The following is a 17,649-nucleotide window of genomic DNA, read 5'->3' as shown; positions in this document are numbered from 1 at the left end:
GAGTGGCACACGAGTAATTATTATAATATTGCGTTATAATGAATGATATTTATTATTATATTTTTTGATCCGTCGTTCCAGCCACAGGAATTATATTATAATATTATAAAATACAGAGTAGGTACACCTAATATTATAAAAGATTTACATAAAAACGTTTGTATATTTGATTGTTTATTCTTTCATTGCAATACAGACGAAAATACAATAATAATAATAATAATGATAATTATAATTATAATAATAATAATATATATAGTTATATATTTCGCAGAATAATAGTTTTTATTTCATACAAATATAGGTAGTATTTAAAATAAATAATAAAATAATATAAAAAAAATATACACCTATATTATATTTTAAATTCATTAATTTCGCGCACGATAGTGCTACAAAATATATTCAAAAATTAATATTGGTGGTATAATACGCATGAAATAATAAATGTCGCAGGTCGTAACAACTATACAGTTTTTGTTTCGTGCGATGCAATTGGTCAGTTGGCCGAAGTCCACATGGCTAACCGGGAACCGCTCCTCGACAGCGGTAACGGAATGGCTTTCTTGGCGGTGCCGTTTGCCAGAGGAGTGGAAACGGACACTACTCCTGAGCCGGCGGACTGCCGCCGTACCGGTATTTTCGACACGATTGGCGAATTGTTGGTGCTGCTATTCGTGGGTGACGGCGAGGTCGACGAGGTCGACGATGCTGACGACGAACAGCACGATGTATTGACTGTAGACGATAGTGGAGAAGACAGCGACAACCGTAGAGATGGCAGCTTTGTGGGCGATTTCGGTTCCGCCGAGTTAGGCGGCGCCACTCTAGAGCCGTCGACATCGACATCGCAGTTGTTGTTGTTGTTGTTATTGTTTTTGTTTTTATTATTCAGTGACTCCCCGTTGCAGTCAATCTTTATTACGTCGGTGCCATCACCGGATACTCCTCCGACAACGTCCGCCAAAGTACTGATGGAACTGCACAGCGGGAACTTAGATTTGTCGACGGCCAACACCACGCTGTTGCTGCAGTTTTCATCATCGTCCTCTTCTTCGTCAGACGAAAAAGACGGCAACGATGCGTCCTCGATACTGGTCGTGGCGCCGGCCACCACGTCACGATTGTCGTCCGCCGTGAGCGGGGCCATCGTGGCGCCTTTGTCGTACACGCCTTGGACGGCTGCAGCTCCGTCACCAATCGTGGTATCCGCTGCACCACCACCACTGCCGCTTTCGACACTTGACATCGCGGACGGTCGTTTCCCAAAGGTAGACATTGACGGCGCCATGGTGGTTGTGGTGCACCAATAATAGTCATCGTCCACTCGGATTTCGTTTATCGCAGCGGCAGGCGGCTTGACCGGTTCGGTACACGCGACAGGAACCGATGCCGTGCAGGATTCCGTTGGAACAGTAGCGTTATCGGCCACAGACGCGTTGCAGGTTACTGCAGCAGCGGTGGCAAGCGATACGGTGACCGCAGTCACTGGAACAGTTGGTGGAACCACCACCGTGTTGTACTTACGAGGTGGAGGCGGTGGCGGTGGGTTAGCGTGTTTCGGTTCGTCATTTTTCAGTTTAGCCATCACTACCGATTTCTTCTCGTCGTCGACTGTTTTCAACACAGCTGCAGCGCTTTTGTTCGATTCCACGACTGATTCGTTTTTGTCCGTTTTGACTGCTTCGTTTTTGTCCGCTTTGACTGCTTCGTCTTTGTCCTGTCTGACTGCTTCGTGTTTTTCCACCATCACTACCACATCGTTCACTGATGCCACGACTACTGTATCTTTATCTACCGCTGCCTCCGCCACTACCACATCACTGTCGATTGTCACTGTCACTGAGGCAGCCGCGTCTTTATCCACCTTCCCCGGGACAGGTACCGATGGATTGACTGTACAGCACTGGACGCCACTGTCTGGTGACGACTGCGTTTCAGCATCCACGGGTGATGCACCGTATTCCAGAGTGCGGTACCGTAACGATCCGCCATTGTTTCGTGCCGGCCGTTGGGCGGCTCCGGTTTCGTTGACCGTCATCACAGAAGAAGAAGATTTCTGGACCGGTGGAGCCGTACCTGCGTGGACGGCTTCTGCGCGGCCGCTTTCTAAGTCACCGTCAACGATCTCCTTGTCCGCGTTCACACGGCCGCTACTGTCACCCCCTTTGAAAACGAACTGTCTATGGTTCCACAGACGTTGCGCTTTTCCACGGACAGCCGACAGGATGTTTGATTTTCCACATTTTGCTGAAGTAGTATCGTTGCATTTTCCCGATGTCCCTACGACCGCTTCTCCCTCAGTTTCCAGTTCAACATGTAACCCGTACTTGCGACTCAGCTCAATCAGCGAGCTACTTAGATCCGAGGCTGTAGGTCTGCTCAGTTGTTGTTGCCCTTTATCAAACACCAACCGCAACGCAACCAAACGATCTAAACAAATAATAATAAATATATTAGTTTGATTCGAGTTTAATAAGTTTAACCCAACCAGTTAACAACTTCATTAACGATACGACAATTAGCACCTAACTTACCTATAATATAGTATTATAAATAACGATCTCATCGTAACGCCGAAACCTACCAAGTATTAAAAATTAGAGGTTTTCTATTAATCATGATTCTAGCAACATGAATATTATTAAAAATTTATTTTTATTTTTATTTACTTATTTTAATTTTAATTTATATTAATAAAAACCGTAGTTAATTACACTTAAATTAAATTATTAACATTCAGTGTTCTTATTATATTTTTATTTATTTTAGTATTTCTATACTGGTTATATTAAAAAATAATTATTACTAATAACGAAAATGGAGTATAACACATACTTATTCATTTTATCGAGGCCTGTTTTACTGATATGCCTAAATGTAAATACATTGATTAAGTGGGTAAATATTAAGCTCTACATACATAAATATGAATAGATTATTTTTACACGCAGGTATATTTATATAGATCATTCTTGGTAGCAGTGGCGTGGCAAAGAGTAATTTCAGAGGCAATTGGCTCTGGGATTTTTCAAATATTGGGGGGGTGGGTATCAAGGATTGTACTTATTTACATGCAAATACATGTGGGGTGGGTCATCTATATGGGGGGTTGCCTCTGGAATATTTTTAGTTCACCACGCCACTGCTTGGTAGTACTTGCTAGACGTTAGTAAATAATAGTACAATCTAAAAACAGTGGCGAGGCAAACTGAAAATTTTTCTGTAACGAGTAAAGTATTCAATAGATATCTTATGTAAAAGCTATTTTTTGTTACTTTAAAAAAACATATAATATGTACTTCATTGTTTTCCTAATATACGCCACGTAGCGTCGTTACATATATTATTAGATTCTTTCAATACCTTTGATCCCTGCAACGTCGTCCCAAAGTTATTTGGAACCAGGGATAAATTAATGCAAAGACCCTTAAATCATCATAACACGATATAATTAAAAAATATATAAAAACTTGCAAAATTTAACAAACTTAACCAACCGAGATTATTCAAACTTATGATCCATTATGATATCGATTTAATGTAATTTTGAGCCTTCAGTATTAAAATAATCAAATTCTGTCATCTTTAATAGCTACACAACACATCTAAACAATAAATAAAGTAATAAAGAGAATATTCAACATTCAATAATTGTCCTTGAATACTGAATAATAGCTATAAACTTGCAATAACGAATTATTTTGGAATACATTTATATTCTTCACAGTTTGCACAGCAGCACCAAGACAATAATAAAATATAACAATTATCATAATTTAAAATAATCAAAAGCGTAGCTTGTTTATATAATTATAATAGATTAAAATTACGAAACATGTAAAAAACACAATTGCATTCTATAAAGAAAAATATTTTAGCGATAATAAGTTTTCTTCAGGATAACATCATGAGTAATACTAATCAATAATCATAAAACGTATTAAATATTAATATGGGATTTGGAGTTTTTTAGTAAGTAAAATATGAGGTCCTGGACCAAATGACCCCGTTCCTTTCTTTTAAACGGCCCTGAGTACCAACATTCTTACTTCTTAGCCCTTAGATGGAGCCCAATCGTAAAAGTCAATTTCCTGGTTAATACAACAATACAGAATGTAATAATATAATTTAGTACCTCTGTCATATTATATTATACCTACTAATAAATAAATATGCTATAAGAGTTTAATTGTTATAGCAAAATATAAAATATTTTAAGTTCATCATACGAAAGTAAAATGATTCATTCTATCATGTGGTTATATGTTTTTACAAATAGTTTGGATATAACTATTAAGTTAGTATTTATGAAGTATATAGACATATTATAGTTACAGTACTGTGAAAGCGTAGCGAGTGAATGCCAAACGCTCAACAATTGTGAGATTATGACTTGTCCTAATCGCGCTTTTTGATTTAAATATATCTTTTAATAAACTGTCAATGTTTTTACATTCATTTTTAACATGAAATATTCAGATTTATCTATATTACATTTTTTACTGCATAAAAGTTAGTTGTATAATTGGTTTATATAAAATAAACGTGGTTTTACCTCGAAATGTAAACTCGATTTTCTACATTGAAGTATAAATGGGTGGTATTAACTATATTAATAAAATGAAAGTGTAAGTCAAAATGCACTGAATCATAAATTTTATATTCTACGCTACGGTAGATGTATATTGTCAGTATACATAAATAATAATTAATAAAAATAGAAAATAACCAAGTTTGAAAGTATTTTTAGTATCGCAAAATTAATATATTCAACTAAAAAAGTAATAAACATTGGATATACAATATTTATTATTCAATTTGTAATTTAAATCCTATATTATATTATAAGTGATACCATAATAATCTATAATATAAAATAATATGTATTTTACATTTTATTTTATACACCGTGATTTTTTATAACTTAAGCAGATGGTATGGTGTCTATTCGTGTTGAAGTTGTTATAAAGTCAATATTGTACAACTAATACATCTAGCTATGATATGCTAATAATGGATAGATTAATATCTCATCATGGAATATCACTAGTATGTAAAATCATGTGTAAATAATTTAAATGTATACCTACACATATTACCAATTTATTTTACAATAAATTATGTATAAATAAATTCTTGATCAGATTCTTTTAAATAAATAAACTATTTTTGCATGTTGAATGGTAACCTATTGTAATTTATAACTAATTATTCAAACTTGAATATCTAAAACAAGTATTATAAACTTAAGGCACAGGACATGGCCCATATAAGTGTTAGGTGTATATTTTAAAATATTTGCTGCTATTAAAACAGGACGTATTTTCTTAAGGAGGTGTCACGAATTATCGAAATAGTTAAAAATACTAAACATTCTTAGATCCCCAATATTTTAGATAAATGATATTTAAGAATACTTCAACACATTATTGTTTTGACTTGGCGTAAATGTAATACAAATTCAGGTGAAATATATTATGTATGAACTATGAGTATATTGAATACCTATAGTTTTTTTAATAATGTGATACACTGATACACACAAAACAATTTAAACGTAACATCCATATATTATATTAGGTATAGGGTATATATTTACAAAACTCCCATGTGGCCTTACTCAAATGAGTAAAATTAACACTATTAACATTAATGTTATAAATTATTATGATAAGTAATGAGAAAATTAAAATTAATCTCGATCTCCCACTCATTTAAGCCAATAATAGCACAGTCAATTAGAAAAATATTTTACTAACTGATGGAATCGATTCTCAAGGCAGTTTTCATTGATAATATTTTATAATACCTAGTTAATTAGCCTGGTTTATTTTAAATGTATTTTATAGATAAACCTCAGGACTTTTATAAAAAACAATCGCTAAATACAGTTACAAAGTTCAGCTCTGAAAGCTGTTCTTTTTTCATTAAATCTAGACTATATTTCGTAGTGCAGGTTAGGTGAAGCTTAATATTAACCACTTAAAATATTCATCTTATTATAGGTATTTTTTGAAAAATAATATAGATGTTAAATACTTATAAATTATGTGTTATATACATATATCTATACTATATATACAACTTTAAAATTTCTATATGTTATATATATTTTAAGAATATATTATGCCGAGTTCATAAAATCAACAACGCTATTGCTAAATACGTAAGATCATCAATATCAAATGCATACATTTTACAACACATTACCTTATGACACTGCAGTTTTGTACACTATAGGCACATAGTCACACAAATTTAAAATTATTAATAAAAAGATCAGTCTAGGAATATATTATACCGAAATCATTACGTTTAATATAAGTACATAAATAAAAAGGAAAATATTTAAGCTACGCGAAGCGTATACCTACTCATTTATGGGTAAAAAGTAAACTTTTTAATTTTTTTCAATTTACGAGTACCCATGTTAATATATTTTTGTTTTCAATTCAAAAACTTCAAAAACCTAATAAGCTAGGTTCCTTATACATTTATCTTATTAAAGTTAAAAAAATTAAAAATATAAAATCACAATTATTTTTTATAAACACTTGAAGTCCAAACTTTGACGAAATTCAATACATTACTATAAACATATATTTACAATATTATATAATTCGATGATTCTGACTTATAAATTCTGACTATTAACATCAAATAACAATAATAACAATTTGATTTAATGATCCAACCGCCACAGTTGTATCTCACTATCTCTATGTATTTTATAAAATCTTTTTAAGGGTATTGTTGGTATAACGAAATCAGCAGTATTTTTTTATAATGCAGCCGATTTCATGTATATACATCAATTTAACTGCCAATTTTACGAACTTGGCATAATGTATATAATATATTTTATCCTAAATCGTATATATAATATATATTATTAAATTTAACTTGGGCTTATTAAATTTGTATACAAGTTAAATTATACATATATATATAATATATATCACCTATTTATAAGTTATTCGACATATACACAGTTACATATCTAATCTACTCAGTATTTAAATAGTTCCCAAGTGTTACAAACACATAAGCCTAAAAATATAATAACCTATTGGTATTTAAAATGCTATGCTTAAGCTCAACCATAGTTCAAGTTATTATATTGCTTTATTTAGACATCAGCTTTTGTATTAATTACTTTACCTTTTGATCCGTCGTTGTGTTTGCACATATAGATTTGTCTGCCATCTTCTTCGTTTAATGACAATTCGTTTAACAGCGACCCTTCGCTGATAGATGACGAGGTAATGCGCACGACCCTAGTCAATCCTGTTTTTGTAGCACAGTCGCCAACATAAGCATCCGATGAAAATGCTGGATTATCGGTGCCGCCATTTTTCATTTGTTGTTGGTTTTTCACGGGAGCCGATGTTTGTAGTACGAGATTTTTGTCTGTTAAATGTATATAGATTTACATATTTAAAAAAATAAATAAAAACATATTGTTATAAACTATAATAAATATATACATATTAATTTATATAATATATAATATTATAATCTATTGTTATGAACTTTTCCAATATAATATTATGTGTAACTATAGTAAATAAATGCGATCAATGTAATTTTTAATAGATATTAAAATTTATTCAGATTGTTATTGTTTCAATATTAGTTAATAATACTGTTTTCACTAAGTACTTGATTGGAAATGGTACTTTTAAAGACATCATGCATTTGTCTGAAGATGTCATTGGAATCCCTAATCAGTGGATTCCAATGCACATGTTATGTCTCAACACACAATTTCCAATGATCTGATTTTTGATTTTAATTGCTAGTATGAAATATTACCGAATATTATTTATTCCAAGAGTTCATAACAATATATTATTTATTATGTTTAATAACTGAACGGGGCTATAAATTTGTATAATAATTATGATAATTACCCGAATTGCTTTTCCACCATAACGATGACCAGCCGTGTTCTCTTCTCTTACAGTAAATAAAATATATCGCAACAATCGCTAAAACTAATAGCATCGTGCAAAAGACAGTTGTCCATACCACGGCAGACATATTGCCCGAGCCGCAATGTTGCTGCCCTTCGTCTGCCATCACTCCGTTTTTCGTATTTGTGGTTGTGATGATGAATAATAACAGTAGTACAAAACGTGTGAAAATGTCACTCTTCCACCGTGGCCGGGGCCACCACATTATTGGATTTTCTCACGAGCTCTGAAAGAAAAGTTATTATGATATTGATAAGTAAACACAAGAACAAAACTATATGATATTTAAATTTTAAATTTAGAGTGTTTATATTTTATATTTATATAAGCTCTAGCTATCGTACTACCTATACGTTAACTCTATATACGTACAACCGAAAATGATCTTGTGGATAAATTGACCAATTAAAAAACACGCTTTCGTCGATCCGATGAAAGCGCTTACCAAAAATAAACTCACAAACCACGGATGTGATACTGATGCTGCTATATACCGGCACACCGTGTTTCTCTCGAAGAATGCAGTTTATCGGACGTGTCGTGGGTGCGCCGGGAAAGAGAGAACCTGTCTGCCAGGTACAGCTACCATCTTTGCCTACTTTTACAATCTCGATAATGTATCATGTACGATACATAATATACACACAACTACACAATATATAAGTATACTACATGTATATCGATCTAACGCGTGCGAGATGAGCAAATTAAATATATATTTTAAACATGCATATACAGATTTAAGTGCCTATATAGTCGAACACCTCACATGACTACGCAGGAAGGCAGGTCATAATAAGATATTAATTATAATAAAGAATTCGCTCTTCTCGATAGACGTGGACTGGTATAATGGTACACACATTAGAGAGAACCATGGTAGGTACCTCATGCAGATATTTATCGTCTCTTTGTCGCACACATAACATAAGTATGGTAAAATCGCTTTAATGAATATCAATCATAATCTCGATCATAATAATGATTGGCGAGTTATTTTGGAGCCGAAACACGTCCTATTAGAAATACGCGTGGAGGAATATAATATTTTCAAGGGCGTCTACAGGCTTATAGACATATTTGAATTTTTAGAGGGGAGGGAAAATATAATATTAAGTATGCTGTTGACGAGGTCTGGACTCCACTAGCTCAGTATCATATATTTATATACATTACCTATACATTTATACATAATATATACAAAATACTAAGGACCTATATACATCAGATAGTATAAACATTATGGAGTTGTTTAGGAAATATGATACCCTCTTCTAGCACGTGTTGATGTGTTACATACCTATTATTTTGTAAATAAGTATAAAAATAATAATTAATAACATCATTATGGTTATTTTTAATACATTTATTATTTAGTCTATAGATTGGCCGATTGCTTTTATTATAGAAAAAATGTTTTTCTAACCTAAATTATTTTTATTTATTTATGTTATAGATATTATAGTAACATAATATATATCAACATCATGTATATAAATAATTCACCTTTTAGTTAAAACTCCCTTAACAAAATCCTAGATAGGCCATTCACACATCACACATTTGATGTTCATACGCATACATCATGGAGATAGGTAACTATGAGTCGATTTGAAATAGTCACGATGGATAAACAACGATAATACCATATAAGGTATTTCATAAATGGCATGTTGCAACTTGCATTATATGTTTTCAGGGAAATTTTAAAACATGAGATACCTAATAAAATTTAATATTTTCACGTTCAACGAGTATGGAGGAAGTTTTGATATACCTACTAATTACTCAACCCTATCTTTACTATAAAATACTTAATGACATACCTGGTATCTATATCTTTTAATTATAAAGGTGGTAAAATGCTTTATGTTCATATTCTAACCATACTATTGAGTGATCGACTGGCCTCCCGGAATGTCAATGACATAGTTAAGGATGACATTATGTTTAAATTATTTTATTTGACAAATTAATCGATATTCTAATTGATGTAATTATCCTAAAAATTAATTTTACTAAAATGGTGACATTTTTTCAGTTATAAAATTATATTGTTTGTATTCATTCTATCTCTTGTTATTCCTTGTTTCAAAGTAAGATGAAAGAAATAAGCTTTATTATATAAGTTTTGAAAATTTTAAACCCCCCCCCCCCCCCCAAAAAAAAAAAAAAAAAAAAGTGGTGTTTAGTATTTAATAAAAATAATTTATTACAAACAATATACTTTAAAAGAACCTAAACATATATTATTAGATTTGTTATTTTCGAAATACGGCATCCTGACGTTTTCTATTTTTAACGAATTCTTCAGTTTCTCGTTAGTCGTTCTACGTCCATGTCTTCTTCCCGTCTCCCCGAATAAATCTGTAAACACGCCTCTATAATATAGCCGTAGCATTATAATAATATATTACATACACGCGTGTGCCACGAGTCCGGCCGTACAATAATGTAATATATCTCATAATATATAAGTACCTATAGGTACGTACCACTTCATGTACCTACACAATCTACAATTATGTGTGCATGGTATTGATGCATTGATGCGTGTGGCTCGTATGGGGATGCACTTGTCGATGCAGTGGTGAACGCCGGCGCATGCAGCACTCTCTCCCGCGGTCGCAACCGTCATGACCTCCAACCGGATATATGCGGCCGGCATCGGAGTCGGCCCACCCGCGGCACAATGTCACGGCCACCGTGCGCCGAGCGAACGTATATTATAATATAGGAAATAATAATGATATGAAACTCTACGGATTTTTTTTTTTTTTTACCGGTGTCTGGTGCGGTTTTGTCGCGGTGAGATACGGCGAGCGGTTCGATTTCTTCCTTAAACTTCGGCGACCGGTTGTGTGCGTATATTATATGTATAACATATATATATATTAAGCAAATGTGTAGTTATATATATCCTGCGAGTCAAATCCGAAAATGTTTACCGGCTCTCGTCTAAGGTCCCCGAGCGATGTGCATATATACGACGTGAAAGTGCCGCCGCCGGCTGGTTTTCTACTGTATTATACGCGCTGGGCTTAAACGACCATCGGGTATAGGTACGGCCGTACGGGACGTCACCTGCAGGCTGTACTTCGTCGTACTATACTGAAGGCATGCCCAAATACGTCTTGTATGTATACATAGCAGTAACATGAGAGATGTATAATATATAATAATAATATTATAAATTATGGCGTATAAGGTATAACGTATTTATGCCATGACATGTGCGAATTACTGTTGGACGTTAAACTTCGGCGCTATGCGATCTGTGTGTCTGCTCGATGTTTATAATTTACCCGCACGCACGACATATGCACTTAGAAACGTATAGGTACCAGGTATATAATGATATATAACGACAGTGCGGTGTGGTCAGCTGCATTTCGGTGCATCCGGTTACGTGCAGACGGTATTATTATATTATTATTATCATTATAGTCATCATCATTTAGTATACAAGTTAGTTAGTATGACAAGGGTTGTGTACTTGTGGCCAGACGCCCAGACGTTTATATTGTACACACAACCCCAACGAAACCTGTTGCGCTTGTGCGGTGCCATTGTACTATTGCATATGTTATGCATAATCGTATAGGTATTATTATATTATGTTGACGTGAACATCACAATGACAGCGGGAAAAATATTATTCTCACCGCGTACGCATATATATATATATATAGGTACACACTCAACGATTCACGCAGCAATTATTACTAATCATAATAATATTAGAATAATATAATTATTACCAACATATACAATAATATATATCGTATTGTTTTCACTGCACGATAATATACCTAAGCACCCACCGATACTGATTGTCTGATTTTATTGGTATACTGCATAATTATTAGTCTCGTTGGAATTCATATCATTACTCTATACGCGCGAATAACCGTAGTTATAGGTATATCACGGGAGTGTGTCCCGTGCAAAAAAGAGAAAATTTCGACCTATATGTTAACGGGTCCGTTTCAGTTAAGCTGTTGCAATTAATCGCGCATAATATTATGATAATATGCGTTGCACGTGGTACCCGTGGATAACCCATATAGTATATTCTCGAGCGAGACATACACTCCAGTTAAATATATATATATACATAATAATACATTATGCACATTATTATAAAACTACGATACGGAACGGGTCGCAGCCATATAGTAGGTAATAGGTACCTAAATATCGAATACTAACGATATAGATAAAGGGCGCTGTAAGGTATATATGGTATACAGCAGTGGCGTACAACTAAGATTTATTCAAGAGCCAAGGGGGGTCAAAAAATTGATTCAATTAGGTACCCTGTACTATGCCGATAGTTTCATTTTATTGCTTAATAAACACAATTATTTAACGTAAAAGATAACAATGAGTTTTTTTACTATGTCGATGAGGAATGTTTTTATAATATAAAATAATACTAGGTATGTAGCCAAGGAGGGGTCCGGACCCAGGGACTACCCTTTGGATGTGCCACTGGTATACTACGGTTATAAATATAGATACTCACTCGTAATGTTGAAGCTTAAAATGTCTTGTGAAAAACAAATGTCCTCTTCGTCGCCTATACAGCTGCGAAATAGTCCAGTGAAAATCTGTTTCGATCGTAAAAACAACAATTAAACTTCATATGATATGTTACAATACATAGAATGAACTACGAGGCAATATAAAGTTCGACGGAACAATATTGCAATCTTCGTTTTCAACACGATATACGTATAGGTAATAATATAAAATAATAATAATATATCCACTCGCAACCGTAAGCACTTATGTGTAAAATGTATACGTAATATTATGAATAATTATCATTATATTATTATTACATATACATCGGGCAGAATGCCATACACTAATATACATGCACACAATATGCACTTACGACTTACGAGTGGTACGCGCGTCTATCAATTTTTTTTACCTATAAAATAATATATTAAAGTTGTGTCGGTATTACGATAATGCACTATCTGCAGCACGTACTCCGCGCAGACCGACGACGATATTGCGACTGATACACGTACTGGCGTACTGCACACCGCACTAGAAGAACACGGTGGGACCGCCGAGTGCCGACCCCGCCGAGACGCTCTTCGCCGGCACTATAAAAAAAAAAAAAAAACATGCGGCGGCGGCGGCGGCTGTGGCGTTGTTGTGGATCTCGGCGGAGCGGTGTATGTAAAATTTCACTATTTGCCCGCGAGCCGTTTGCCTACAACTTTTACACCATGTCACACACACACACACACACACACACACTTACACACGCACACGCACGTCGCACATTCGAGTACACGCACACGCAACGATTCTGGGCGGTGTGCGTGGTGTTATTATAATAGAATATTACGTAGGTACGTTTTTTTTTTTGGGTATGTCATTATAATATCGTCGTCGGCGTTGGCAGATTGACGGGAGGTGCACGCGGTCCAGCAAACGTTTGGTAGGCGGCAAACAACCGGTTTTTCGGCTGCCGCCGCTGTTGGGCTTTTCTCTCGTAGCGATATGATAATAATATTACGCAGCGATATGCGCTCGTATCGCCTTCGCCGCCGTAAATGGGTGTAATATATTTTTACGTTGGACGCGTACGGCTATTATAATATACCATCTCGAAATTATCATATTTAATTCGGATTTTTGTCGTATTCTAACGGCGGCCAGAGGTAGCTCGCGTCGGCGATTAACGCGCTTTTGTCATCACTCGGCAGATGAATAAGACTTAAACGATTTACGTACCTACGTTATACCTACGCCGCAACAGTTAACACTTAACGGTGACTATTTTCATTTTTCGTCATACCTATTAGGTGTCTACCCATATGGCTGGCTATATATTTGTGACTACGACGAGAACAATTCGGTATTTAGTAAAAACGTAAATAAAAAAAGAAAAGAAAATGTCGTTTCCATAGCATAATATAATACCTACATACCTATTATTATTATTATTATTATGCAGACGGCTATATCGTATAAGTTCCGACAAGTCGTTAATGTAGAAAGCTAAAACCAGCATTTAAACTGCAGATAAGCCGCCGGGAGTTGGGTTCACACGCACGTAGATATAGGTAGAACAAATTAATGTTAATAATAATGTATACGATTAGTTATGCATTTTTCTACAGTTTTATTATGATTGTATTACAATTATTGTAATACATTTGTATGCACCAATATGCGGCCGAGCAGGTATCCTATTTCGAGCGTGTGGCGTGTAATAATTAATATTTTATAAGTTGTCATGTAGTCAAACAATAGGCGCATAACAATATTTATGGCAAGATGCGTATGCGCGACAAAACGCCGTGACCACTTCATAAGCACTTAACATACGGAAATAATACGATAAACTGTACCTATTCGCATTATGTTTCTAAATACCAAATACTTTGGCACAAATATGGCAGTTATTATTATTATTATTCACCCCGTATCCGATATTATTTTATGTTTGAATAACATTACTAACTATTAATTATTATCATTGTGCCAGCGAAACGCTAATATTTAAGTTAGGTATTACTTTCGTTTGGACATCAACCGAGACATACATAGATGGCGCGACGAATATGACGTACACCATGGCAACCACAACGTCTTGCAATGTTTGTTATTTCTATATCCCATTGCGGCATGGCGTCCACCTCCACACTTTATAGACCACGACGAGATAACAAAACCATAAGTGATATCGCGCGCGCAGAAACGGAATTACTGGGTGCTGCGAGTGATATCGGAGAAGTGCGTATTGCGCAGTCGGTTTTTCGATATTGTGTTTTTCTTCTGTCGGATTTGTCGAGGTTTTTTAGTTTTATCTTTCTTACCTCGAATGACTATTCGTACATAGGTACACAACTAATGTCTATTGAATTTACATTGTGCATTACTATCAACAACTATTGCATGTGCTCAATAATGGTTCGTATATCTATGCGAGATATGTTCTAATGACGTCCTCTCCGCGTTATGCGTACCTACCTGAGTTACTATAACTAGGTTAGCATTTAAAGTTATCGCCACCATGGACGCTACAAATGAATCGAATTTCCACGAATCAAAAAGAAAATGCCTCACCAAATCCGAGTACAATGAAATGGTTGACTGGATAGACTCGTTAATCAAGAATAACAATGATTTTATTTTAAACCGTTATGGTGTGTTGACCTCAAACACACTGAGCAGATATCCACGGTGAGTGATATAGATGATACTTTATTTTACTCAATGTATTAAATGTTGTTATTGTTGTTTAGCGTACATAGTAATACTGTTCTAAGTATTATTGATGGTCGAGTTCAACAATATGTTTGCCAACGACATCATAAGGTCTTTTCCAGCACTTCCAATGCCAATTCTCCTTCACATTCTTCAACCACATCTAGAACTACAGCTTCAACAAAATCTAAACTATTTACGAATTATCGTCAACAAGAACGCATGAATAAACAATTAATCGATTCTTCAAAAACAATGAACGAGAGGTAGGAATTGTTACTCAATATTACTATCTTATTATAATTTTTTGTATATTAATGATATGTACATACACTTATATATGTCTATAGGTACAAGGAATTAGTTGCTAAGGGTACTGCAGTATCTCCATTGATCACATTGGCCGATAAATTGCGTATGCCAGCTATGTTAGTTGCAAAATGTGTAATTGCTGATCAAATAAAAGAAGAAAAATTTAAAAAGAAATTTGATCAGCAACATTCCAACAATGAAAATAGTTTTAATAGCAGCACATTAAACGATACAAGTGTTGGATCAATTGCTAGTAACTTACAAAATGATAGTGATATAGAGTTGAAACATGATATAAGTGCAAACGACTCTACAGCTAAAGAGTTGGATACTTCTTTTGGTATTGATAAACAGTTATCTCAACAGTTAAACTGGCTCACCTGTAAACTGCGCTCAATGTATAAATCTGAATTAAACTTAAATCAATCTCATAATAGTTTGAATAATAGTAATTCATTCTGTATTCCCACAACTAATAACAGTTTGAATTTAACACCACATCAATTGGCTACGTCTACTTGGTTGATGCGTAAAGATCCACAGTTAGCTTATGAAGTATATAAGTCTTCTGTTGTAGATGGTTATTATGGATCATGTGTGGAATTTATCAAAAGGTATAATTTATTGAGTTATTTTGATAGTAGGTAATTTATTTTTTTATTATCTTACCATATAAATTGTTTTTCAGCTGCAATGGCAAGCGCTTTGAACAAATTTTAAAACAAAATATGACAGGTTTGACTAAGTCCAAGACAAACAAATCGGAAAGAAACTATACAACTGAAAAGGAATGCCGGCTTCGTGGGCTAGACATGACACCTGATGTGGTACTTAGCGAACCTATTGCCATTTCATTGTCAGATGTTGACAATATGAAATACAATCAAGAATATATAGCAACTAATTATGTTGGAGGAAGTGAAAATGAAATTCGAGTGTTAAATTGGATAGAATCAAAAGCAATGTTTGGTGGCCCTGATCAGTTACGTAAATCTACTCAAGGCCAATTATTTCCTTACTGGAACCGTTATGGCCCAGGAGCTGTAATTTATTGGTTTGGGCATATTTTGGAAGACACCGACAAAGTTTATGGTGTTCATGCTGATGTTTCAATTAAAAAAAACCCTACCGATAGAGTTTCTGCAAGCGTTACTTCACCATCCAAAGTTGCTTCAGCAGAATCATCTGCATTCAATTTTTGGTCAAAATATTGTCTATTAATGGACGGATTTCCTGCCACCAATAAAATTGTGATGCACAATCGCCAAAATGGTTTAAAAAAGAAAAATTCAATTGCAGTTTCAATTACAGCTTAAAATATTGTTTATAAAGTAATAAAATTATAAAATAAAATTATTTTTTATTTTTGTTTTTTATTTAAAGTACATAGGTATATAACACTTGTAAGATCTGTTAAAATAATAAGAAATCCAAAAATAATTATTGATTATAAAAAAATACAATTTATAATCATTAATATTACAATATGTTTAAATGATTTTCAATCTAAAACAGTAAAATTGTTTCAGTTACAACTATGTTATATTTAATATTTTAATACAATGAATGTTTAAATTGATTTCAAGTAGCAGATTGCTTATAAGATTTAATGTTTAAAATGCGTACACCACACATGGCGCATATACCTTTCTTATATGCACAACTCTGACAATAATGTCTTCCTGGTTCATGTACCTTCTGTTTGCATATTCTGCATGCACCAAATGAATACATAACCGAAGATGATCCTGTCTTGAGTGCAGATTTTGATGATACTTTGGAGCCAGATAGAGTCTTGATTTTTCCAATGGTTTGTAAATGCTTGTTGTCTTGTTTACTCACTGAATTAGTATCAATGGCATTACGACATCCCTGTTTCCAAGGATCTGGAGTAGCCGTTATTCCTAATTTTTTCTCACATTTTTCGCACACCATTTTAAAACAAGTAAATGTTATACGCCGGTGTTTCAGTGTTTGTATTTACAGTAACATAATTGCAAATATGTAAACATAGCAAAAGGAAAATGTGATAATTCCAATAGGTGATAAGAACGTGTCAAATGATAAGGAAGCAAGCAGTGGTACCGTGGAGGTAAACAATTTATTCCATGTCCGAGAA

The 17,649-nt window shown here is 34.1% G+C and overlaps 3 protein-coding genes across 4 annotated transcripts; 1 reads left to right on the top strand and 2 right to left on the bottom strand.

Annotated features, from left to right (window-relative positions):
- Nucleotides 1–157: 157 nt before the first annotated feature.
- Nucleotides 158–13,089, bottom strand: LOC107161383 (uncharacterized). 2 transcript variants are annotated; one of them, XM_015507773.2, is made up of 5 exons: nt 12,922–13,089; nt 12,508–12,592; nt 7,917–8,205; nt 7,165–7,413; nt 158–2,433 (listed from the first exon to the last, which is right to left on the bottom strand). In XM_015507773.2, the coding sequence occupies exons 3-5, from the start codon at nt 8,182–8,184 to the stop codon at nt 500–502; spliced, it is 2,451 nt and encodes an 816-aa protein (XP_015363259.2). In that variant the 5' UTR covers nt 8,185–8,205; nt 12,508–12,592; nt 12,922–13,089; the 3' UTR covers nt 158–499. The 2 variants fall into 2 exon arrangements, with proteins under 2 accessions (XP_015363259.2, XP_015363262.2); XM_015507776.2 differs by lacking the exons at nt 12,508–12,592; nt 12,922–13,089 and adding an exon at nt 8,352–8,508.
- Nucleotides 13,090–14,685: 1,596 nt separating this feature from the next.
- LOC107161365 (uncharacterized) lies at nt 14,686–16,893 on the top strand. Its single transcript, XM_015507741.2, has 4 exons — nt 14,686–15,194; nt 15,257–15,484; nt 15,569–16,144; nt 16,219–16,893. Exons 1-4 carry the CDS (start codon nt 15,025–15,027, stop codon nt 16,844–16,846), a joined length of 1,602 nt encoding a protein of 533 aa, XP_015363227.2. The 5' UTR covers nt 14,686–15,024; the 3' UTR covers nt 16,847–16,893.
- LOC107161368 (cysteine-rich PDZ-binding protein) lies at nt 16,871–17,608 on the bottom strand. Its single transcript, XM_015507745.2, has one exon. It carries the CDS (start codon nt 17,463–17,465, stop codon nt 17,112–17,114), a length of 354 nt encoding a protein of 117 aa, XP_015363231.1. The 5' UTR covers nt 17,466–17,608; the 3' UTR covers nt 16,871–17,111.
- Between the last annotated feature and the right edge of the window lie 41 nt (nt 17,609–17,649).

The sequence above is a fragment of the Diuraphis noxia genome, unplaced genomic scaffold (assembly GCF_037042655.1).
Source record: "Diuraphis noxia isolate RWA-SAM2 unplaced genomic scaffold, SU_Dnox_SAM2 contig0001, whole genome shotgun sequence".
NCBI lineage: Eukaryota > Metazoa > Arthropoda > Insecta > Hemiptera > Aphididae > Diuraphis > Diuraphis noxia.
This window is presented reverse-complemented; position numbering and strand designations above follow the sequence as displayed.

What these genes read in the sequence shown, in the direction of transcription:
- LOC107161368 (XM_015507745.2), bottom strand. Translation starts at nt 17,465, where the DNA reads ATGGTGTGCGAAAAATGTGAGAAAAAATTAGGAATAACGGCTACTCCA.
- LOC107161383 (XM_015507773.2), bottom strand. Translation starts at nt 8,184, where the DNA reads ATGTGGTGGCCCCGGCCACGGTGGAAGAGTGACATTTTCACACGTTTT. An exon ending in ATGGTGGAAAAGCAATTCGG is followed by an intron (nt 7,414 to 7,916) that starts GTAATTATCATA and finishes TACATTTAACAG; the next exon opens with ACAAAAATCTCGTACTACAA. An exon ending in ACACAACGACGGATCAAAAG is followed by an intron (nt 2,434 to 7,164) that starts GTAAAGTAATTA and finishes TTATTTGTTTAG; the next exon opens with ATCGTTTGGTTGCGTTGCGG.
- LOC107161365 (XM_015507741.2), top strand. Translation starts at nt 15,025, where the DNA reads ATGGACGCTACAAATGAATCGAATTTCCACGAATCAAAAAGAAAATGC. An exon ending in TCAAAAACAATGAACGAGAG is followed by an intron (nt 15,485 to 15,568) that starts GTAGGAATTGTT and finishes ATATGTCTATAG; the next exon opens with GTACAAGGAATTAGTTGCTA. An exon ending in TGTGTGGAATTTATCAAAAG is followed by an intron (nt 16,145 to 16,218) that starts GTATAATTTATT and finishes ATTGTTTTTCAG; the next exon opens with CTGCAATGGCAAGCGCTTTG.